General features: G+C 37.8%; 1 protein-coding gene across 1 annotated transcript in view; it reads right to left on the bottom strand.

Moving 5' to 3' along the window:
• KCNH8 (potassium voltage-gated channel subfamily H member 8) overlaps positions 1-26590 on the bottom strand; it is a 386460-nt gene that overhangs the window by 103357 nt on the left and 256513 nt on the right. Inside the window, exons 6-7 of the mRNA XM_046003267.1 lie at positions 19454-19611; positions 13611-13818 (exon numbers count right to left, since the gene is read on the bottom strand). Of these exons, the coding sequence (XP_045859223.1) occupies positions 13611-13818; positions 19454-19611 (366 nt within the window). The remainder of the gene's footprint in view (positions 1-13610; positions 13819-19453; positions 19612-26590) is intronic.

Below are 26590 nucleotides of genomic sequence, written 5' to 3'. Positions count from 1 at the left end.
TTGAATCAATCACCAGTGGTCACTTGTCGTGTACTAACTTGTTATGATTTCAAATTCATGTTTTGAAACCTTGTTCTGAACAAAGTCATTTGTGATTAGAACTTGTTTTGAATAACTTGTTTTAACAAAATGGTTTTGAAAATGGGTATTGATATTGATATGATATTGATACTTATATTAGTTGTTAAAAAGAAACTACAGGCCCCAAATGGAGTCACTTTTACTAAGCCCCACTAAAACCTAATACCTAACCTAACTGCAGTTTCAGCCTCTCCCAGGAGTGGAATTTTAAACCAATCAGTCCGGAATTTTCCCATCAGCACTGGTGAAGTCATTTGCATGTTGAGTAAGGCTCTCTGTCCTTCCTGCTAAGGGAAGATGACCTTGCCTACAACAATCCTTTCTGTTCTTGTGCTAATAATTTGCTTGTCTTGCACAGTTTTGCCTATGAAAATCTTCTGTTTTGTATACCTCCTTAGGACTGCTTTCTACTTGGTAGATGTGATGCTCCCTGAATCACTGAAAAAGTTAATTTGATGTTCAAATTTACTCAGTTGAATTTTTGTCCCCTAACACAACCATACCCTTGTTTACTGGGTTTTCTTGATAACTCCCATATCTGGCTCCCCACTCCCAACATCCTTTGTCTTTAGCTGAAGGTAGTTTTTAAGATGAAGGTATGGACCATTTTTGCAAGTTACTCAATTTTTCTGTGTTTCTCCTGTGTATACATGTTATTATGCTTCTGTTTTCTCCTGTTAATCTGTCTTTTTATTACAGACGTGTCTCCTATAATATAAATAAATAATAAAATAACTAAAAAAATAATAAAATAAGGGAACCTAAAAGAGTAGAGGGAAAATTATTTTTCTCCTCCCAGAGAAACAAAACACTTCTTGCTCAAGCATGATTTGAATACCAAAGAAATTAAATATTTGGATATTCAAAATATCCTAAAGAAATATGCTATTCGAGGATTTCTATTACTTTATTTTTTAATTCAATTTTTTTTAAAGATTTTTTTTTTAATTTATTTATTCAACAGAGAGAGATCACAAGTAGGCAGAGAGGCAGGCAGAGAGAGAGAGGAGGAAGCAGCTCCCCACCAAGGAGAGAGCCCAATGCGGGGCTCGATCCCAGGATCCTGGGATCATGACCTGAGCCCAAGGCAGAGGCTTTAACCCACTGAGCCACCCAGGCGCCCCTTTAATTCAGTTTTTAATTTTAATTCCTATAGAGTTAACATACAGTATTATAGTAGTTTCAGGCGTACAGTGTGGTGATTCGACAATTCTATACATTATGCAGGGCTCATCATGTAAATGTACTCTTGAATCCCTATCACCTATTTCACCCATCCCCCCACTAATCTCTCCTCTGGTAACCATCAGTTTGTTCTCTATAGAGAGTGTGTTTCTTGGTTTATCTCTCTCTCTCTGCCTTCCTATTATTCTATGATCTATACTTCATGGCAATAAAGTTTAACCAAATAAGTAATGAGAATTTTGTTCTTTAAATTGTATAAATGATGAGACAATATGAGGAAAGACCTTCTTCCAAACCCTGAAGGAAGACTGATTTCAGAACCACTTCCTCTTTGAATCTGAGTGGGATGACCCATTGATATGGGACAGAAGCCTTCATTTGTGGTCCACTCATTCATACATGATACATGTATCACGCATGGGTTCTTTATATAAACACACCAAGATCAGTATCATGGGGAGAACATAAAAACAGGAGTTTGTGGTGTTGAGTATGTACATAATGTATCTCTGGAAAGACAGAAAGAGAGATAGATACACTTATACATATAAACGTATGCATGTATGCATGTATGTGTGTTTGTGTGTATGTTACGAACACAACAACGTGTCATAATTCTATAGCGCTTTTCAGTTTGCAAACTGTTTTTAGGTTTATCAGCTTACTTAAGCTCACCCAACTGATGAGGTGTAGAAGCAGAAAAATGTTCACCTTTAGCCCAGAAGGCTGACCCGTAGCCTGCATAGTTTTGATAAGGACCAAATAAGTGCTGGTTGCTATACTCTTGAAGGGTCTCATGACTGCTGGTACATTTCACCAATGGTTAACACTGAGCTGAATGATAAGCACCGGAGAGGTCTCGGTGAAAGTAGTTTTATGAGTAGAAATTCAAAGAAACACTCATGCTCTAATACTCCTTGCACCTCCCCTGTGAGCACTAAGCGTATAACCACCAGCTTCATACAGCAAAAAGTACGGCTCTTTCAGCACATGGGTCCTGTCCCTGTGCTACTTAAATAAATTTACCAGGTTACACCATACAAGATCTCAAAAATTGTTTCTTGACCGTCACACTCAATGATCTTGCAACATTCTATAAAGTAGGTATTTTTAATTATTTCCATCTTATACATGAGGATAATCTCTCTCCCTATTCTTATAGATTTACTGTGAAATGATACATGTGGTAGCCCATATTTTTAGAAAGATGAAAATCGTAATTATTCCTCCTTCTATGATACTAAGTTTCGTAACTTTTGCTAAGATATGTGTTTTTAAGTCGAAATTCATAGGATGTTAACAGAATATTATTAATGCATAGTACAAAAAGGAAAGGTTATGAGGTAAAATAAATGTATGCAACATTTGGGTTAAATAAGGTTTATTCAGATTCTTTGGGATTTCTCTGAGCTCACACTGTGCTAATTTACCTTTCAGTACTTCAGAATGGGATGGAGTAGCTTCATATCCCAAACTTATATGACAATAGAACCATTTATTGCTTGGAGCGTGTCATCCGAAGCTTGAACATATTTGGAAACTCTAGTATGAGGATATTCTGAGTATATTTCAGCTTCAGTATTTTCTAATTGTCTTTGAAAGAATCAATAGGATTGATAAACCCCTGGCCAGACTCATCAAAAAGAAAAGAGAAAGGACCCAAATCAATAAAATCATGAATGAAAGAGGAGAGATCACAACTAACACCAAAGAAATACAGACAATTATAAGAACATACTATGAGCAACTCTACGCCAACAAATTGGCCAATCTGGAAGAAATGGATGCATTCCTAGAGACATATAAACTACCACAACTGAACCAGGAAGAAATAGAAAACCTGAACAGGCCCATAACCAGTAAGGAGATTGAAACAGTCATCAAAAATCTCCAAACAAACAAAAGCCCAGGGCCAGACGGCTTCCCAGGGGAATTCTACCAAACATTTAAAGAAGAACTCATTCCTATTCTCCTGAAACTGTTCCAAAAAATAGAAATGGAAGGAAAACTTCCAAACTCATTCTATGAGGCCAGCATCACCTTGATCCCAAAACCAGACAAGGATCCCACCAAAAAAGAGAACTACAGACCAATATCCTTGATGAACACAGACGCAAAAATTCTCGCCAAAATACTAGCCAATAGGATTCAACAGTACATTAAAAGGATTATTCACCACGATCAAGTGGGATTTATTCCAGGGCTGCAGGGTTGGTTCAACATCCGCAAATCAATCAATGTGATAGAACACATTAATAAAAGAAAGAACAAGAACCATATGATACTCTCAATAGATGCTGAAAAAGCATTTGACAAAGTACAGCATCCCTTCCTGATCAAAACTCTTCAAAGTGTAGGGATAGAGGGCACATACCTCAATATTATCAAAGCCATCTATGAAAAACCCACCGCAAATATCATTCTCAATGGAGAAAAACTGAAAGCTTTTCCATTAAGGTCAGGAACACGGCAGGGATGTCCATTATCACCACTGCTATTCAACATAGTATTAGAAGTCCTAGCCTCAGCAATCAGACAACAAAAAGAAATTAAAGGCATCCAAATTGGTAAAGAAGAAGTCAAACTATCACTCTTCGCAGATGATATGATACTATATGTGGAAAACCCAAAAGACTCCACTCCAAAACTGCTAGAACTTGTACAGGAATTCAGTAAAGTGTCAGGATATAAAATCAATGCACAGAAATCAGTTGCATTTCTGTACACCAACAACAAGACTGAAGAAAGAGAAATTAAGGAGTCAATCCCATTCACAATTGTACCCAAAACTATAAGATACCTAGGAATAAACCTAACCAAAGAGACTAAGAATCTATACACAGAAAATTATAAAGTACTCATGAAAGAAATTGAGGAAGACACAAAAAAATGGAAAAATGTTCCATGCTCCTGGATTGGAAGAATAAATATTGTGAAAATGTCTATGCTACCTAAAGCAATCTACACATTTAATGCAATCCCTATCAAAATACCATCCATTTTTTTCAAAGAAATGGAACAAATAATCCTAAAATTTATATGGAACCAGAAAAGACCTCGAATAGCCAAAGGAATATTGAAGAACAAAGCCAAAGTTGGTGGCATCACAATTCCGGACTTCAAGCTCTATTACAAAGCTGTCATCATCAAGACAGCATGGTACTGGCACAAAAACAGACACATAGATCAGTGGAACAGAATAGAGAGCCCAGAAATCGACCCTCAACTCTATGGTCAACTAATCTTCGACAAAGCAGGAAAGAATGTCCAATGGAAAAAAGACAGCCTCTTCAATAAATGGTGCTGGGAAAATTGGACAGCCACATGCAGAAAAATGAAATTGGACCACTTCCTTACACCACACACGAAAATAGATTCTAATTGTTAAGTATGAAGCATGTCCTCTTATTGAGCAACTCTGGCAACATGAAATCATATTAGCTCCCAGTCTGCCACCTGAAACCCTGAATGTCCCTATCAAAGGATTGAGAACATTATGCGCAATTAAAAGCTAATTTTGTGGGATGCCTGGGTGGTTCAGTCGGTTAAGTGTCTGCCTTCAGCTTTGGTCATAGTTCCAGGCTCCTGGCTGGGATTGAGTCCTGCATTGGGCTCCTTGCTCAGCAGGGAGCCTGCCTTTCCCTCTGCCTGTTGTTCCCTCTGCTTGTGCTCCCTCTCTCTGACAAATAAATAAATAAAATCTTTAAAAAAAAAATAAAACGTTTAAAAAAAAAAGCTGATTTTGTGCTGCTTGATTTCTAAATGCCCAAATAATTTTGAAACACCCAAGGTCAGACTACAGAGATAATTCCAACCTTAGAATTGGACATTAATATATACTTTATTTCCTCAGTTTTTATAAGTAAAGTTTATCATCTTCAGAAAGTACAATGGTAATCTGAATTTTAAGAATAAACCATTTGCCACCTGAAACTAATGTAACATTGTACGTCAACTTTACTAGCAGGAAGGAAGGAAGGAAAAAGAAAGAAAAGAATAAACCATTTGCTCTTCTGGCAAGAGAGTAAAATCTTGCTCTGAAAACAGGAAAACGTTGCTATTTTCTAGACATCTTTATCAAGATAGAATAGAGCATCGGCAACTCTTTTAAAACGATAGTATTCAGTTTTAGTTTCTCAGAACTACCAGTAATTTATAAATTGTTTCCGACGATGATTTTTTTTTAAAGATTTTTTATTTATTTGACAGAGATCACAAGTATGCAGAGAGGCAGGCAGAGAGAGAGAGAGGGAAGCAGGCTCCCCGCTGAGCAGAGAGCCCAATGCAGGGCTCGATCCCAGGACCCCGAGATCATGACCTGAGCCGAAGGCAGAGGCTTTAACCCACTGAGCCACCCAGGCACCCCTCTGACAATGATATTTAAACCACTATGTTGTGACACCTGGGTGGCTCAGCTGGTTAAGTGTCCGTCTTCAGCTCAGGTCATGATTTCAGTGTTCTGGGATCAGTCCCACACTGGGCTCCTTGCTCAGCAGGGAGCCTGCTTCTCCCTCTGCCTGCTGCTCCCCTGCTTTACTCTCTCTCTCTCCCTCTGACAAATAAATAAACTCTCTAAAAAAATAAATAAATAAACCACAGTGTTTTATTGCTTCAGCATTGAGGTTAATTCTTTCTCAGTGGACCCCCCGGTCCATTACTATATCCAAGAAAATTCACAGACATAATGAGGATTGGAAAGGGACAGGAATGTGGAAAAAGATAGGAAGGACTGAGTTGTTGCTGGTTTAGGACTGTTTATAAACCGGGAATATCAAAGTCACAGAAATCTCCCAGACTTTTTAAAACCTTGCTACTCAAACTATGATGGGGGACCAGCAGCCTGGACTTCACCTGGGAGCTTGTTAAACATGCTGGGTCTCGGGCTCTACCTCAGACTTACTGAGTTAGAATCTGTATTTTAATACAGTACTCAGGTGATTTCAGTACATGTTAAAGCTTAAGATCTTGTGTTTTTTTTTTTTTAAAAAAAAAAAGAGCACAGGTGGGCGCCTGGGTGGCTCAGTTGGTTGAGGAAATACCTTAGGCTCAGGTCGTGATCCCGGACTTCCGGGATCGAGTCCTACATCAGGCTCCCAGCTCTTGGGGAGTCTGCTTCTCCCTCTGACCTTCTCCTCTCTGATGGTCTCTCTCTCTCATTCTCCCTCAAATAAATAAATAAATCTTTAAAAAAAGAAAAAAAAGAGCACAGGTGTCCCTCACTAGTATACATTTTAATGGCTGGAGACCTTCATTTTAGGCTTTTCTCCCCTTTCTTTATTTCATATATTCCATAAAATGAGAATCTACAGTTTTTTTATAATCTTTTATACAAAACCTAAAAATGTAGAGTACTAGTCAATTCTATCTTAAGGAAAAATTGGTATAGTTATTGAAACAACCAGATCACAATATCATAAGACTGGTTATTTTTTTCCCCTATTGCATGACGCTTGTAAATGCTAAGCAGTTAATAACTAGAGAGCCCTACGAATCAATCAGCTTTTATGATGTTTTATCCAACAGGGATCAGATTTAGGATTAAAATGGTCAATGAAAGTTTGAAAAATGTATCTCACTTAATCTTTTTCTTCCCATTCTAGATTTTGGGCTTGTTTTTCTGCTTTTTTCTTTTTTCTTTCTTTCTTTTTTTTTTTTTTGTGTGTGTCAATGGTACAGATACACTTTCAGGCATCCACAATGGATAAACTTACTCCGGCCAAAGGATTAAAAGATAAAAATGCTTCCCTCTATTAGTATACTCTCATCTCTAACCTCTGTAGCAGATTACCTATTTTAAAGTTCAGCATGTCATAGCTTTAGAAATAGAGATAGCTTTGAGAAAGAATATAAGGAAGCATTTTGGCTACAACTGGGAGCTACTGACCAAGATGCAGTCTAGCAGAGGGAACAGCTTGGTAAGTAGAATGCCACTGTGACGTTTACATAAGGAGCACAGACTGTATTATAGTAAGCGAAAGCCTTGATAATTACCATATCTCCATGTTCCAGCTAATTCCATTTGACATGATGATGTCTGAGAAGCGTATGATTCATAAAGGCATTTTAATAAATGTTTTTGTAACTTGTACTGTTTTTATTTTTTATTTATTTTTATTTTTTAAAGGATTTTATTTATTTATCTGTAAGGGAGAGAGAGACAGAGAGCAAGCACAAGCAGGGGGAGCGGCAGGCAGAGGGAGAAGCAGGCTCCCCGCATAGCAAGGAGCCTGATTCAGGACTCGATCCCAGGACCCTGGGATCATGGCCTGAGCTGAAGGCAGCCACTTAACCAACTACGCCACCCAGGCGTCTGATTTGTACTGTTTTTAAATGTAAGGGTAAAGATTTTATTGTAGAAGACATTCTTTTTTTTTTTTTTTTTTTTTGACTGTCTAAAATCTTAGATGAAGTAGGTGTTCTCCATACATAGTAATGTACAGATACAGGGCCCCGCTTTCCACCACGGAGATGGAAGGTGGGAGGTCCTTCTCACCCCAGTAGTCAGTGTTTGAGCATGTAACTAAGCTTGGCCAATTGGATTCTCCCTTCGGGGGTTGCGAATCAGAGACAAACAGGTTAGGACTCTGTCATAGCATCTACAAAGACAGAAACATGTCTAGGCCTGTTTGCAAAATGTTAGCAATTGTGCTTCCTGCATTGGGATCTTTGGAGCTGCCTTGGATCGTGTTCTTTCCCTAAGTCTTGTTCCCTCTCTAATTCTGAGTCTGCATGTCCCGTTGATGGATTCCTTTTCTGTTTTTGTTTGCAACCAAGAATCATGACTGTTACAGAAATATCACCTCCTCACTACGCTTGAATAGTACTGCTATTTTAACTCTACATAGCTCATTGATGTGTAAGTTTCAGCAGGTAGCTGCAGTTCGAGAATAGCCCTAACTAGTATAAAGAATGAAGGAGGTGTCATAATGGTGGTAATTCTCAGCTGTCAGAATGTACCATGTACCAGACTATGTTAGGTATGTCAACTTGAGTGACTCTAATACTCAAAAGCACTGAGGGTCAATACTACCATACGCATTTTACAGACAAGAAAACTAAAGATCCTTGTGTAAAAGGTCATGCACTGAAATCATTTGACCAAAATCACATGCCTAGTGAATCCCGGAAGCAAAATTCAAATCCAAACCTTTCTCACTTAAATTGGAACCATTATATTCTATTCAGTATCCTCAGAACCTCTTTAAGGACTAATTCAATGTTAATAATTGAGCTTTATCAGTCATTAATTGGACTTCATTAGTTTTCATTAAAATAATATATCCCTACATTAATTGAGATGTACAGAAATACGCATGTCTTCTCACATATTTCTAGTTGGGTATTTATTGAAGTCTTCTTATAGAAAACAAGTAAAGACACCCCCCCCACACACATCAAAGAGATCATTCTAAAACATGTCTGCAGCCAAAATAAAAATTTTAATTTAAAAAGCACACTTAGGGGTTCCTGGATGTCTCAATTCGTTCAACATCTGACTCTTGATGTCAGCTTAGCTCATGATCTCCGAGTGAGAAGATGGAGACCTGTGGGACTCTCCACTCAGTAGGGAGTGGTCTGAGATTCTCTCTTGTCCCCTCCCTCTCTCCCCTCCCCCCTCAAATAAATAAATCTTTAAAAAATTAAAAAAAATTAAAAACACACTTAGACTCAGTTGTGTTATGCCTCTTTAATGTAGTATTAAATCTTGCCCTTGAAGTACTAAGTTCTATAAAATTTTTCTATATCCCAGCAAGCTGATGGGATAGATGTTGGACCTGTCGCCTGTATTAACCTGGAAGGGGGAAATCTGTATGCATGCAACTGTCAGACTATGTGAAATTTACTAATTTTTCCGAGAATGGCTAAATATAAAGTGTGGCCTTTTTTATTTTGAAGATGGGCAAAAGCATAAAATTTGTTGTCTGGCACTACAACTAAACTTAAAGGGAAATATCTTTTTAGAGCATTTCTTAATACTCCTCCCATATAAAATCGTAAGTATCACTAGTCACAGTTCACGGTACTTTTCTTATTAGAAGCAACTGTCACAATAAAATGGTAATGATGGCTATAATGGCTACTATCTATTGAGAATTTGCTAGGTGTCAGGCACAGTATTAAATGGTTCCCATAGATTTCCTAATTTAGTACTGGCAGCCCTAACGAGGTAGGCACCATTATTATTGCCAGTTTATAGATATTGAAAATCAAGAAGAGCAAAACATCTCCCCCTATTCCCTGGGGTTCTATATTCAAAGGATCACTGCTTGAGATAATTTTATGCTTCGCTATAGCCTTAGGAGGAAGTCCAAACTCGAAGGCTTAGCATGAATGGTCTTTAAAGAGCCAGTCCCTGACTACCTGAGACTTTAGCTTCATCACCTTACTACCCCATTCACCCTTTATGCGCTTGACCTGCTTCATGTAGCCATGTTCCTGCCCTCATCCATGCCCCTCCCTCAGCATCTGCGGAGACAAGACCTATGCATCCCTTAAAACCAGCTCATCTTGAAAAAGCCTCCGCTGATATGCTAGTTAGATCTAGCTACCGTCCCTCTATGCACGTTCCAGTTATAGAACTATCACACTGTGATATATCTATTGAGCCGTTTGTCTCTGTTTAACGACTGGACTTTATGTTCTATGATGTTAAGTATTTTAGTTTTGGTAACTCGAGTGCCTTACACAGGACCAAGCAAGCATATAGTGGGCACTCAAAAAATATTTTTTGAATGAGTAACCAAACCTTCTTTTTTTTTAAATATTTTTATTTACTTATTTGACAGAGAGAGGGAGAGAGCAAAAGGGAGAGAGGGAGAGGGCAAGCACAAGCAGGAGGAATGGCAGGCAGGGGAGAAGCAGGCTCCCCGCTGAGCAAGGAGCCCAATGTGGGGGCTTGAGCCCAGAACGCTGGCATCATGACCCAAGCCAAAGGCAGTGACTTAACCAACTGAGCCACCCAGTCACCCTGACTAACCAAATCTTAAGTGATCACCCTATTTGTTCTTCTCCTCTCAATCATCCTGCCGGAAAAGATTTGCTAAACAGCCATTTCCTCTAATTTCATAATATTCAAAATTATTAGAAGGAATTGTACACAAGGAGTTAGGGAATCTAAGCTCTTTTCCCATGACTGTCATTTAGTAATTGAATGAAGATTAACTCATTCAACATTCTTTTTTCTACACATTTGCCATGTGCCAGGAACTATACACCACAGTGAGGATACAGCAGTGAATACACACCGGATAATAACCCCTACATCACAGAGCTTGTAAAGCCTACAGCTGGATTTTTCATCATAAAATCAAAAAAGTTAAACTAAGGTCCTCCCAAGTCTAAAATTCCATGAAACAATAAGCCAACCTTACATTTCTTAGAATATAGCATAAAAGCACATAAGAATATGAAGTAAAAATAACACCAGGCAAACCAGTTCATAACCAGCTTCTGGTACAATTAGTCCACGGGTATTAATTCTTCCTTCCAAAAATAGGTATCTTATAGAGAAGGGATCCTGCAATCCTTTTTAAAGTTTAACTTTGATCTGATCTGATGCAAAATATTGGAACTCTCTCTAGCTGTGAGTAGTAGACAAAAGGGGGGAAAATCATTTCAAGGCAATTAACAATGATTAGGAAAAAAATTCCATTTTATCCCTTGGGAATGTAAATCTGTTTTATACTCCTGATTTTAGTCACAACATAAAGAAAATGTTATTTAATCAAATTTTATTTGTGTGAAGAATTTTTTGATTCATGGTACTTGAACCAAAAAAGATAAGACAATACTAGTGTACAAATTCCATAGTAAAAACTAAATTAACCTAGATTCTCAGCTGCTTCATTAAAAAAAATTAGGTAGAAGAGGTCATAATTATTTAGTTTGTGTCCCAATCTCAGCTGGAGAACATTCTAAATTAACAATAATACAAGTAATTTTAAGGGAAGGGAAATTCCTTGTCTCCAAGCCTATAAATCCAATATTGACAGACACAATTAGCATACTATCTTCCTGATCATATTCTGAGAGGTGTTTGGACAGGAAATCTAATTCTCTAAAGGTTGAGTTATTCTTATCATAACTGAATAAAACATATCAATTCTTTAGCATGATCACAAGACGTACTTCCTGACACATCCTTTTTCCTCAAACTTGTTGACATTGGGTGGTTGCTATTGACAGTTTATGTGGACACTGAACTATGATAAAAAAAAATAAGCACACAATACTGGATTTGTTCTTCCATTAACATCATAAATCATGGAAACTGAAATAGACTTTCGAGTTATATGGTGAGTTTTCTCATGTTCCAGATGAGGAAACCGAGGCCTGTGGAGGTGAACAAAATTACTGCAAGCCGCACAATCAGTTAGTGGTGGAGCCATGACGAGTTCTGTTGGCCCAACCCAGTGTTTTCTTCCCATCATGCCTTATGCCAGTGCTTTCTTTGTGGGTTGTGTTCCATTTCACAAGCTCCCGTTCGTTACACTGAACCATAACATCAGGTTTCAGAGTAGGCGAGGTAGGGGGCAATACTGAAGCAGTTTAGATGGTTGTCTTCTTTTTTTCTTGGAAAATCAATACCTCTGTGTGTTTGTAGGAAGAAAAACAGTGGCTAGTTTGTATATCTGCAGCATAACTGGTGTGTTGGAAATGAAACAAAAAGCTTTCCTCATCTAACTAAATTTGAGAGCGTGAATAAGCTGAATTTCCCCATCTGGAGACGCTCAGACTAGACAAGACTTACAAATTAATATGACTGCATAGGTCTGGGGCCTGAAGGAAATTAGGTCAGGCCCAGAAAGGAATCAGGTGGCTGACCACAAGTCAGAATTTTAATATGGATTCAAAACAAAGGGCAGAGATCTAATGCTGTAATTCACTGAAAGCCATTAGGACTACACCAGAGTGTGTGATGAAGGAACCTTCAGGACAGGAAAATAGAAATGGAAACAATACTAAAGGACAGGAAATGTTTTAATCCAAGTACAATCCCGACTTTGGTCCTCCTTTTAATCAACTCTTCTCTGTCCTTTCCCTCATTGTCTTTTCCTCTCCCTGTCTTCCTTCTCTCAGTCTTTCACATCTCCTCTCATGTTCTCTTTATGTAGAACATTCCTGCTTTCACACTGCAGTTTTATTTCTCTCTTGACTTCATTTCTGAGAATTGAGATCCATAGCAAGACACAGAAGAAGTACTTTGATAAGGAAGATAAAAGCAGTCTGAGATGAAAATTATCAGGACATACTCATTGCTTTGGTGTAGCTTAGGGTCAAAACAGAGACGTGCAGGAGTATTTTTAAGAACAGAGATAGGAGATTTGCTCCCTGGAATCTGTTTTTCTTAGGGTCTCCAGCTCATTCTCCAAAGGCATACTTTGAAGGCTTTGTATTGCCCTCTGCTGAGAGGGTGGCATTAATGAGAGCCAACCCAGGGATGTTCCCAATGCATTCTGCCATTAAGTGTAGGTATGAAAAGTTAGAACGTGTTTCTCTCTTGGGAATCTCTTGTGGCTTCATCCCTGTACAAAGGTCTGAGCTTCCAAAAGTTCAAGACTGATTTTTGGAGAAAAGAAGTGAAGAATTTTCTAGCCAACCAAGAAACAGATTCTTTTGATGAAATGTCAGAATAAGAGGGGGAAAAAGAAAAGAATTCTACATGGGATACTATGACGGTTCTATAAAGGCAATGACGGGGAGAAGACGCATATATTTTTGGGTAGAGGGTTATAGCCTTCAGAATTTCATTTTCTGTAAAGTTCTTATGGTTAACATAAGTTTAAAAATGTGTTTCTGTGCAGAACATTTCAGATTCATTTATGCAGAATTATGTAACACTTGGAAAAATCTCCCTTAAATTCCCATGCATTGTGGGGACACAAAATTCTACAAATTATAATTGTGAATATCCAATTCCCTCTATCATCACAAATTCTCAAAGTATACTAAATGTGGAAAGTGTGTCATTATAATATATTCAGTCTCTCTCTCACAGAAATGATTGGCCATAGAACAGCTGCCCAGTGATTCAATGGTACTAGCCTTGCATTGGCTATGTCAGATAAGATCACACATTACTTATCTAAACACTTCTACAACCTGGCTGGTCACTTTAAACAGTTAGCCCATTGAAATATTAACCCATTACTCTTTAAAAAATATATAAGGATTTTCTCAAAAGAAATCACTTACATCATGGACCACCTCCCCAAAACCCCTAAAAAGCATTAGACAAATCGACAGAGTCCATATTTATGGACTCATCTTTCACCTCCTCTAAATTCTAGACAATCTTCTTTTTTCACTTAAATATGGAAAACATGACAAATGTAAGCCCTTACCAACTTCCCACTTCAGAAGGCTGTTGTCTTCCCTCTCCATTTTTCCAATGACATACCAGATACACGCCATCCAGTGTGCAAGGAGCGCAAACATGGACATGAGCAGAGTCAGGACGATTGTGCTATGCTGGGAATAACGGTCCAACTTCTGCAGGAGACGCAAAAGACGCAGCAGCCGAACGGTCTTCAGGAGATGCACGAGAGAAACCTGTGGGAGGAGACAGAGCAGCACAACTTGGCCCGTGGCTCCTTGCATGCTACTACAGTTACTTTAACTTCCTGCCATTCTGGAAAGTTCTTGAAATTAAATATAATCATGAATCCCATGCTATGGTCATTTTTATGACCATCCCAATGTCCCTTCTCCACATATTATATCGAGAGGTGATAGAATAAAAGATGATAAGACAACTTAATTTCTTCAAATTAATACTTATTTTCCTTAGGATTTATCTTTTTTCTCTACGTATTTGATTGAATCTAATTTTGTATATTCTGATACACAACTGAAACACATTATGATTTCAGGATTGAACATAAGGTGTCTCCACCTCTTACATATGTGTTCTTTCAGTTCCACATCCCTCCGTCCATGTAAGACTGGCCTTATAACAATAACTTGTGCCCGTGAAGTAAAACCGTGTGAAGTGGTAACAAAGGTAACTCAGTTTTTGAAACAAACAGTGATTATATCTATCAAACTTGTGTATCATCTACTCACAAATATCAGTAGCACCTCCTGTCTCCTGGGCTGTGTTCTCTTCTCTCTAACACCATCAATAGAGGAAACACGTGCCTGAAGCTTTTGCATTCTGGGCCCTCTCTCAAACAGACATGCTTCTGGAACCAAAATTAAAACGGACCAATACTTTCGAAAACTCTCCTAGGCCCTGCCTTCGTATGCACTAAAACAATACACTTGTAGCTAAGGGAGTATTGTCCTGACTTCAGGATCAAGCTGAAAAATGTGTACCATTGGTGTCCACCCGAATGGTCCATGTCATTGTTAACAACATATGTGTACACTAATGCATACTCTTCCACACCTCAGAGAGCCTCAGTGAGCATTCTAAAATAGAAAAGGGAAATAAAGTATTAGCTCAGATGAAAATAGTTTGACAAATTGCTTGGCCTTTTCTAATGTGTGTGTGTGTGTTTGTGTGTGTGTGTGTGTGTGTGTGTGTGTTTGTTTAAGGAATCATAAATAAAGGGGAAGAAAGTGGTTTATATGACTACACCTAAGAACAGTATTTCCTCAGGAGATAGAATCATAAACAAGGTCAGCATCTTCTGTAAATTTGCCTTTGTAATTAGCTCTGGAGTCAGTTGACTTCCAGTTCCTTCCTCCACTATCCATCTCCCCTTATGTCTAAGAAAAGTGTACCTAGAGCAGTGCCTGACACATATTAACTGCTCAATAAACATGTATTAAATGAATGAATGGGTAATAAATTGAGATACAAAACATTCTACACTCAATATAATAATAGAAATTCAACAAAAGTATTTTCAGTTGTAATTTTGTGACTTATTCTATACTGAAATAAAATAAAATCATAAGGTCAATTGAAACACTTGCCAGCTAGCTGTACTTTTATTTCTTTTTCTCATTCTTCTGTGCCAAGCTTTATTTTCTTTTCCTTCACAGCCAAGTTCTCATCTGTCAATTCTCCGGTTCATTGTAAACCAGGCGATTCCATGGCAGTATTTTGCAATATCTACTTTGTAGCTTAGAGGAATTGCCAGGGGTAGAGTTTATTTTATAGGTCAAAGAATCTGACAGATAGATGACAGTTTTGTAATTGAAATGAAACCTCAAACAAATCCCACATGGAGGAAGCCATCTGCTGTGGACTGAATTTGTCCCTCCAAATCTCATGTGTTGATAACGGGTGATGGGGCTTTTGGGAAGTGATTTGGTTTAAATGAGGTCAGGAGGGTGGGGTCCTCAAGATGGGATTAGTGCCCTTATAAGAAGATTCCAGAGAATTCTCGCTTCTCTTGTCTTCTCTTCCCTTTTCTTCCTCTCTCCCTAACTCCCTCTCTCCTTAACCCAGGGTCTCTCTCTCTCCCCCTCAACATGTGAGAACACAGCAAGAAGACAGCTGTCTACAAGCCAGGAAGAGAGCCCTCATCAAGAACCAAACTGGCTGGAACCTTGATCTGAGATTTCCCAGTCTTTAGAACTGAGAAATAAGTTCCTATTGTTTAAGGCACCTAGTTAATGATATTTTGTTATAGCAGCCTGAGCAGACTAAGACACCACTCAACATAGAATACTGATGTGGGCAATCTCCCCATCTTCTCAGACCATAAAGATGAGTTTGAGGGAAGAATGGGGGACTGTCCTTACATGAGAACAATAGCCATTTGGAAAGATAAGGGACACACAACTTAGTGTCCAGGATGAGGAAGCCTTAGTGATTTTGCTGACATTTTTAAAATAAACTATGCTTATTCCTATCTGAGTCAGCAACTTCTTGCTATAAAATGTGAGTTTGGGCTCTTAATGAGTGACATAAGAAAGAAGCATATTTGATTTAGATGGAAATATATATAATCTTAAAAAGGAAAGTATTCTTTCTATTCTTGGGATGCAGTTCTGAATTTGTCACTGATAAAAATTAGAAATAACTTATAGGCAGGTGCAAGACAGTAATGTACTCGTCAGAACCCCCTATCAAATGGCAGTTTCCCCTGTTACCAGGAGGACATGACCACCCCCTGGCTATCCACTAGGGGAGAAAGAGAGAGAGAAGTTGATTAACATGTACTGAGGTCTTTCTGGGTGTTTGACACTTAGCAAGGTAGTTTATAGAAATGTTGGCTGTTTAGGCTGCTGAGAAACCCTGTAGTGATTTCTGTACTCATTTTGCCCATTTTGATGTTAACTTCCCCAATGGAAGTCACTCAGACAGTAAGTGGTAAGACTGGGATTTATACTTTTGTCTTTTTTTCACTCTATCATATTTTCTATGTCTCATTCACAGCTTTGTCTCTCAGAGTGACTTTCATAGTGATTTACACATAGTAAATTTTATTAAAGAAATATGTGAGTTGTATATAAAATATTTACCACCAGCAATTATGGGCAAAGTCAAAATTAGAGTATCTAATACATTTTTGATGCTTGTAATGAATTTTTGAATGTCATCTACAGAGATGAACTTACTGGATGTATTTTAAATCTGGAAAACCAACACCTGTGTTTGCTTATTTATTGATTTATTTCCTTTTTTTTTAAGTCTGTGCAGTATTAAAAAAAATCACATAATGCATAAACCATTCCTCATAACTTATGTTTTCCTAGGGAGTAAACATAATACACTGAACAAGCTTTTCTGTTCAAATAGAATATTTCATCTTGAATAATTTATTTAGGGGCATAGCAAATTTATGTGCCAATTTGTTAATGATCATATGCTCCCTCCTGTGAGAAACAAAAATTATCACTGAGAAGACAGATTCCTTTATTCCTTCCTCTTTTTCTTTCTTTTTAATGTAGATGTTGATATATAACTTGCATTCTTTATAAAATGTTCATGCCAGATTTCACAAGACAGAATGAAGAAAGGAAGCAAGAATGCAATAAAAGTGTGCAAATATTTAAAGTTCATCAAAATATGACAATTAGACTTTTTTCAAAAATTCTTTGTGTTAATTTTAGGCAGTTAGGATATTAATGATATATAAACAGGTTATATATCTTAAAATTGTATGTATTTTACAAATAATTATATAATATATCTTTTAAATGATTTCATTTATTCAGTGCCCAAAGAGAAGTGGAATATAAAACAATATTGTTAGTATTTAGTAGCAAAGCAGTAAGTTAATTCAGAGCACACTCTATTAAACACCATTTATTTAACAATTCTCCAGGAGAATGTGGAAAATTTTTAACATTTTGTGAATTATATATTTCTTTTGAAATTTTTTTGTTGCAATCTTGCAAAAGCCTTGTTTTAAGTCATTATGCTTTCATTACAGTACACTTATCTAGTCAAATTCAATTTTAAAAAGCACTTTAAAAAGCCTGGATAACAATTCAAAGTGGCACTGATTGATATTATATACTAAATTTTTCCCCAGAGGTTTCCTTTCAGTTGACTTATAAACCTCTTAAAGATGTTGACACTCTCAACTTTCCATCTTAAAAAAAAAATAGAAAGAAAAAGAAAAGAAAAATACTCTCATATAGATCATCAACAACTGCACATATATGCACTAAATAGGCAGGATTACAGTTCAATCTTCATTATGAAGTCAATAAAGACTCTATTTGAAAAACAATGATCACTTTAATATCAAAAACCATGCTTTTTTTTTTCTTGAAAACCATGCTTTTAAATTCTTGATAATCTCAAGGCATTGTCGACTGAGTAAGAAATATGCTTAATTTGGGCTAATGTTTAGTAAATTTTTGCCTGCTAAAATTTGTTACTCTAACTCTTAATCTCAGGAAACAAACTGAGGGTTGCTGGAGGGGAAGGGGGTGGGACGGATGGGGTGGCTGGGGGATAGACATCGGGGAGGGTATGTGCTATGGTGAGTGCTGTGGATTGTGTAGGACTGATGAATCACAGACCTGTACTCCTGAGACAATTAATACATTATATGTTAATTTAAAAAATTCTAGGAGCAAATTGCATTATTGGCCCCAAAATGCTATTATATGTCCCTAAAATTCTATGTATAGGGAGCACTTAACGCTCTTAAATAACAGCAATTGTTCAATATAAAAATAGCTGCTACCACCAAGGGACATACTTGCTTTTCTGCGAGGAGGCATGAGGTTGTATAAAGGGTTTCCATGAAGAAAGAGAAGTTACAATCCTACAGAAAAGTCAAAAATCCAACAGACCTCTCAAGTTCATGGTCATTGTATCACTTAGGTTTCTGTCCCTCCCAACATTTTTTTTTAAAATATTTTATTTATTTGACAGAGAGAAATCACAACTAGGCAGAGAGAGAGGAGGAAGCAGGCTCCCTGCGGAGCAGAGAGCCCAATGTGGGGCTCGATCCCAGGACCCTGGGATCATGACCTGAGCTGAAGGCAGAGGCTTTAACCCACTGAGCCACCCAGGCGCCCCCCTCCCAACATTTTTATAAGGACTTCTAAGAACTGGTTGAATTCTTCTATTTCAATTTCAGTACTCTTCTGTATCTGGATTGGTCCTTTCTTTGTTTTGCCAGTGAATAATGAAATATTCAAGAGGTAGAGAGTAAAAGTCCTAAAACTAGAGAAATCTTAAACTCTACACTAAACTTTGGAGGCAAATAACTGCCTAAGCAATGAAAAATAAGGCTTGTATTCCTGCGGATGGTTTCCTTACCAAAGGATTTGTTCTGAGTCGATATTGATGATAAACTTGAGCTTTTGGTATATCCTGGTCTAGGTATTTATTTATTTTTTTAAAGATTTTATTTATTTATTTGACAGACAGAGATCACAAGTAGGCAGAGAAGCAGGCAGAGAGAGAGAGAGCGGGAAGCAGGCTCCCTGCTGACTGGAGAGCCTGATGTAGGGCTCCATCCCAGGACCCTGAGATCATGACCTGAACCGAAGGCAGAGGCTTGAACCCACTGAGCCACCCAGGCACCCCATGGTCTAGGTATTTAAATAACTCAAACCAGTAACGCAAATTTTAAAAGGAAGTAACTTCTTCAAATGGACTGTCTGTGGCTTGCATACCCTTCGCCACTTTGGCGTCTTTATTCCGGAGCACATAAAATCCTGGGTGAACAGCCTGTCACAAACACTTAAAACCTGAAGATGTGGAAAATAAACACAGGGTTAAAAATAACCTTTAAGGTCATGCAGAAGGGAGCTCTTTACTCACCACTGTGACATTGAAAGCATACAGGAGATCAAACGGCAGGGCAGCGATTAAATCAATGATGAACCAGGTTGTGACGTAGTGGATGCAAATTGATCTTGCTTCAAAGATAACTTGGCCAGACTTGCTGACATAGGTTGTTCGGAAATTTAAAATAATATCTGCTTGAGAGAAAAAGATAAGAGAAAGAGGAGGAAGGAGCGGAGAGAAGAAAAGGAGGAAAGAAGGAAGGATGGAGGTAGGCAGGCGCGCGGGCAGGGAGGAAGGGTGGAGGAAGAAAATTGCATAAAATTAAGTAAAATCAGACCAATGGTAACCTCTTAATGTATTTCAGACTGATAGCACCTGAAATTCTCTTCTTGACAGATCCAGTTTAATTCAACAAACAGGTATTAAAGAAGGGTGAAGGAAGTAATATTTTCTAAGCACTTAATACATTCCAGACATGGGGCCACACATTAGCATAATTCAAATGAATAAAAATAAAAATAACAACAATAGTCATCAGTTACTAAATGCTCACTATGTACTTGGTTGGCATTGTCCTAAGAACTCAGCATAGGTTATTTCACTTAATCCTCAGAACACGTTCTTAAGTAGACAATATTCCCTCTATGTTAAAGAGGCAAAAACTATGTTTGTTTGTTTGTTTGTTTCAAAAACTAAGTCTTAATGAGGAAAAGTAACACATCCACGATCATAATGTCAACAGTGGCAAAGATGATTTTGGACACAGATATAATTTCCAGTTTGTAATCTTTTTTTAATAAAATTGTACTTTATTTCATGAACAAAAGTTTTACAAATCTCTGTGTAGGCAGAGAATTCTTCTCTGCCCTAAAGCACTTATATTAATAAAATACCAGAAGATTCTTATTTAAATTTCTAGGTTAAATTTCCCCATTCCATTTTCATGGATGATGTAATCATTCTCAACCCTTTCTTACGTTTTATTATATTTTTATTTTATATTCTATTTTATATTTACATTTACTAAATATTATGAAGCTTTCAACAATATATGGCCTTCATGAGTGCTGGCAAATGACGGCCAGAGCCATAAGGATTGTCTTGGGGTCACTCCTGCTATCTATGAATAAACATCTCTGTTAGTCCCTGGGTTAAATATCTTTAAAGCACTGGAAGAGATTACCTTTTCCTTAGTCTGTTTTAGAGTTGAGCACAACCGGGTCACAGGGAATTTCAGGATTGCTACATACATGCAAGGAAGATAATGGTTGAGTATTTTATGGACCATGAATTCAATACAACAGACTTCTCTATGGAACTTTGTTCCTGGAGAGTGCCATGATTCATTGACTCATGATCATGGAGTCATTGACTAATGATCAAAGGAGGGAGTGTGGAAAGTAAATATACCAAAGAGAATAGGAACTGAGGGAGTTATGAAGCAAATGCAAAGCTCTGAGTTGCATGGTTATTGAATGAATTGGAATACTCTTTACAGTTCATTTAAACCTTTGAAAATAAGTAGAATAGGGCTGCGTGAGGGTAAAAATTTGATATCACGATCACAATGATGATGGCAGTGATACGACATACAGAATGTGTACGAGGTATGTTATTTTTACTTTTCACTTCATGTTCACATTTGTGGTAGGCAGAATTCAACAGTGACCCTCTCTCTCATACAATCTCCTCCCCATGGGGTGGAACCTGTGAGCATGATATCATGCCATGATCATATTATAGGATATGGCTAACAGGAGATTCGCCTGGATGGTCTGACTTGATCAGGTAAGTCCTGTACAAGCAAGTTTTCTCAGCTGGTGGTAAGGGATTGGAAACCAGTGAGATACATTCTTCCTGGCTGGGAAGAAAGCAATGGCCATGATGCTGAAAAGGCCACATGGCAGGGAGAGGCAGACTGTCTCTAGTTGCTGAGAGTGGCCCCTTGCTGACATCTAGCAAGAAATGGCGACTTCCATCCTAAGGAAATGAGTTCTTCCAACAGCCACATGAGTTTGCAAGAGGATCTTGGGTCCAGAAAGAAAGACCGAGTTGACACCTGGATTTCAGCCTTATGAAGCTCTGCACAGAGAACCCAGCTAGGCCAGACCTATCTAACCTATAGAAACAAGATAATCAATAGCTCCTGTTTTAAGCTACCAAGTTTGTGGCGATTGGCTAGGCAGCACTACAGAAATGAATACAACATGGGGGTTCCTGGGTGGCTCAGTTGGTTCAACGGCTGCCTTCAGCTCAGGTCATGATACTGGAGTCCCAGGATCGAGTACCGCATCGGGCTCCCTGCTCAGTGGGGAGTCTTCTTCTTCGTTTGAGACCCCCCCCATGCTCTCTCTCTCAAATAAATAAATAAAATCTTTTTAAAAAAATGAATACAACATGTGTTCTGTCATTTGGTTCTCATCATAGCCTTGTGAAGAGAGATAATATAGGAACTATGACAAGACAGATTACTATTACATTATTAGAGATACCACAGATGCTGTGAGCATGAGCCCAGTACTGTTCTGGGCCATTTATAATCATTATCTCATGGACTCCTTACAACAATGCTAAGAGGTAGACACTTTTATGATCCTCTTTACAGATGAGGAAACTGAGACACTAAGGAACTGAAGTGACTTGTCCAGAGTCACACAAATGATGAAACTGAAGCATGGGATTAGACTCCTCAGCTAGTTAGTGAATAAGCAAGACCCAAATCCAAGTCTCCTCATTTCTAATTTAGTGCTTTGACTTTTGGTACCTTCACAGAGGCCAGGCCCCTCCGAAGTCTGGAAGCAAGTTCTGGGGGACTTAAAAAGAAAGTAATTTTTCTAGTCTACTGTGAATAAGCCAACTTTTTAAAATGGCATTATTAAAAGTCACATTTTTGTCAAAAAATATGGAAATAGTACTATTGCTAATATTGAGAATTGGAAAGGAGGAATCAGTGGCTAAACCATTCACAAAAGATGAAAACCATCCCAAGATGCTTTCTGCTGCAAAGTAAAAGTGCCATCATGCTGCCAGGCCACCAAGAAGGAACAGAACACAGGAATGCCATCAGGCTGTTAGGGCAGCATGTGCACTTCTCATTCCTTCTTTTCACTTTCTGGGCTCATGTATTTGTTTATTAGCAAAAGCCAATTTAACAGGTCAGGCCACCAGCTGTTGAAATAAAGCAGGGATTTCAACTTCCTGCTTTCCAAAAGAAAGCTCAGGTTAGGCATTTAGGTTTTCATTTTATGAGTGAGAAATCCAGAGTTGTTTACCACGCCCTTCCAGTGAAGGAAACCCCGCGGTTCCGTAACACAGGCTGAGATAAGTCTGTAAGTTCATTGTAAGATTGGAGGGACAGAATCACTAAATTTTACTCCTGAAACTAATATTACGCAATATGTTAACTAACTAGAATTTAAATAAAGACTTGAAAAAGAGGGGGGGGGGGGAGACCGGAGGGACAAATTCCTTGCATATTTACTAACTGATCACCCGTTCTACCACAAATTTCACAGAAAACCTGCTGTCACCATCCACACTCTGGGGCACACCCATGAATGGAGGAATGAATAAAGGGATTGGCCTTTGTTTGATTGATGCAGCAGACATTTTTATTTTTATTTTTTTTTAATATTTTATTTGTTTATTTGACAGAGATCACAAGTAGGCAGAGAGGCAGGCAGAGAGAGAGGGGGGAAACAGGCTCCCCGCCGAGCAGAGCGCCCGATGCGGGGCTCGATCCCAGGACCCTGAGATCATGACCTGAGCTGAAGGCAGAGGCATTAACCCACTGAGCCACCCAGGCGCCCCTGCAGCAAACATTTTTAAAGCTGTGTAGTAAATTATGTGTTTGACTAAAAAATAAAAGAGGTGCAGACTTCTGAATAGAAAAGACATTTTCTTAGATGAGTCATTACAGAATATCAGTTTAGGAAGCTTTTAAAAAATAATTTGTTACTCATTTGAGTTAATTGGGTGAACAGAAGATATGCTAATTTTAGGTTTTAAAAAGAAGTAATTATAAGACTTTTTTTAAATTATAAGACTTTTATACACAAACAGTGACAATAGTTAATATAAAAGCGATTTTTAAAAAATCTACAGATACAAATCTATTTTTGAAATACATGAATACTTAAGGTTTATTTTCAGGGAGATAAAACTCAATACATATTATATTCCAAGACTTCCAGGACAATGGTCCTATTGTTGTGCAAAACTGTAGGTTTATTCAATGATTAGTGTTATTTTTGGAAACCTCATTTCTAAGAAAACTACTTTTGTCATATGCATAAAAATAGTCATAATTCTGGTGTATTGTGATTTACAAAACTTACTCACATTCATGAGTTTGTGTGACAATTCCAACTCTCTCGTGTGTACTATTTTACCAATGACTCAGGAGATTTAAGAACCTTGTTTAAAGCCATGAAGAGAGTAAGCAACAGAGGACAGGACATCTATTGACAATTGATCCCATTTTCTTTCCATTATCTTCAAGATTACCACACTCCCCAATATATTTTAGAGGGAATAACAACAGGTCGGTGCAGGGAAGTGCATTTCTGTTGAGAATCCCTGGATCAAACAGAGCGTCAGTACCACCCAGGTAAAAGAATGTCACAAAAGTGTCATAGGAGACACCGAATTGAATGTAAGGGAATGAACTGTCTTGGATTCTGTCTAGGGACAGCAGGGAATACTCTGTTTTCTCTTCACTGATAAGAATGTGGTATCGGTGTTTGAGAACCAAGAGAAATCAATGCTTGTAAATATCCCCTTAAATGGAAGGGCAGAGATGACTCCATAAGTTCTCGAAGAATGAAGGAAGCATAGAATAAAATAAGATTCTGATGAGGAAGAAAAGAGCCTTCCTTCCAGAGCTGGTGTCCCTCCTAAGAGAATCACGGCTGCGAAGTGGAGCTTGGCAAATATTGGCAGCAGCCTCTCCTCCCCCTGTGCTTATCTCACTTCCTTTAAAGGTTGTGTATCTTTGGCAATTAAATCAGTGACTCATTCAAACATTACAGTAAGAATGTGGGCTCCTCCAGACAGTCCACAACCTACCTGAAAGGCAACAGTGTGGTTTCTATTTTGAGACATCCGGGAAGCATAAGTATAATGTTTTTTGATGTATGTTGAAAATACATGAAGGCATATTCACTGTTATCCAAATTTCTCTATGTGGTTTTCCTCATTAATTATGTTTATCATCAAAATGCACAATTGTCTATAAATACACACACACACATACACACACAGAGTTTGAACCAGGAAAATATTCTAAAAACCATAACAAATTAATTTATAAGAATTTACTGCCTCAAAACCCTACTGTCTCATGTGTTTGTATGTACATAAATAATCCCTTGTAACACATGGTGCTGGTATCATGTGTAATGAGGAAATAAGCAGGGCAACAGAGAATCATCGTATGTACTCTATGTGGTTTATAGAATTTCCAAAAAACTGGTCATAATATACACCACCCAAATGAGGCAAAATATAATTAAATTCTCTGACAATTCAGATGACAATTATTTTCAGGATAATCAATTTGTCTTGTTGCATTTCAGTTTTACATAAGCATGATTAAAATAAAGACAAATAATGGAGAGAGAACTGTGTACATGTTCTGCTTTCATATTGTTAAGACCTCCAAAAATAAGTGTTTCATTTCACTCCCACACTAAACAGCTATGTATGTGGACTAAAAAGCAGGAAGGTTAAATCTATTTTTTCTAGTTTGATAGCTTTGAGAACTATATAATTAGAAAGTAAAAGAAAAAAAGGGTGAATTTGATATGGCACAAATTAATAGACTTTTTTCTTTATTAGTATGTAAGCCAGATGGGAAATAATTTAAAAATCATATTGGCTTATTTGTTAAAAAGTAAATTAAAATATAATAGTGTGCATGCGAGCATATGCACTGCATACAAATAATTAATATCTTCATTTAGCTATTTCTTTAAAAATTAATCAATGTAGTACAGCGTGGGTGGAAGGACATTTAACTAAACCAGCTGCCGACTCATATTCTAAAGATACCCTGTCTTTTTTCACTGCTTGTTAGGCGCTCTGAACACAGTATGATGTCACAGCAAATTGAGCTAGAAGGTGTGGGAAGATGAATAACCAAGAGCTAATTAATGAAGAAGTTTGAGGGACTAACAATCCTAAGAATGTAATTGATTGTCCATGTTAATGGATGAGATTTTCATGCCATTCCTTCTCTGCTCATCTTGTCAGCATTTGTTCTTCTTGCTTATTATAAATGAGAAATCTATAAAGAAAAGGCAGCAATTTTCAACATTTTGAGGAACCTCCATGCTGTTTTCCAGAGTGGTTGGACCAGCTTGCATTCCCATTTGCGACGACATGGATGGAACTAGAGCGTATCATGCTTAGTGAAATAAGTCAATCGGAGAAAGACAACTATCATATGATCTCCCTGATATGAGGACATGGAGAAGCAACATGGGGGGGTAGGGGGATAGGAGAAGAATAAATGAAACAAGATGGGATTGGGAGGGAGACAAACCATAAATGACTCTTAATCTCACAAAACAAACTGGGGGTTGCTGGGGGGAGGTGGGATTGGGAGAGGGGGAGCGGGCTATGGACATTGGGGAGGGGAGGCGAACCATAAGAGACTATGGACTCTGAAAAACAACCTGAGGGTTTTGAAGGGTCAGGGGTGGGAGGTTGGGGGAACAGGTGGTGGGTGATGGGGAGGGCACGTTTTGCATGGAGCACTGGGTGTTGTGCAAAAAGAATGAATACTGTTACGCTGAAAAAATTAATAAAAAGGGAAAAAAAAACATATTAATGCAAAATTTCTGATGTTGATGGTTATATTGCAGTTATGTAAGAAATATCCTTTTTCGTAGGATACTTAAAATATTCAGATGTGATGAAGCATCATGCAAATTTTACTCTCTGATGATTTTGTAAAAAAAAATTCTTTATACTATTCTTCAAATTTTCTCTGAATTAAAGCTATTTCAAAATGACAAAACAAAAAAAAAAAAAAAAAAAAAAGAAAAGGCAGCAAACTCTGAGAACTAGCATTTAAGAGCAACGCCTGAAGAAGAAGGAAAGCAGGTGCATGAAGGGGTGTTTGATGCTGTTATCGACTTCTCCTTTGTACCTGCATTAACTATGGTG

The sequence above is a fragment of the Meles meles genome, chromosome 4, assembly GCF_922984935.1.
Source record: "Meles meles chromosome 4, mMelMel3.1 paternal haplotype, whole genome shotgun sequence".
Taxonomy (NCBI): domain Eukaryota; kingdom Metazoa; phylum Chordata; class Mammalia; order Carnivora; family Mustelidae; genus Meles; species Meles meles.
This window is presented reverse-complemented; position numbering and strand designations above follow the sequence as displayed.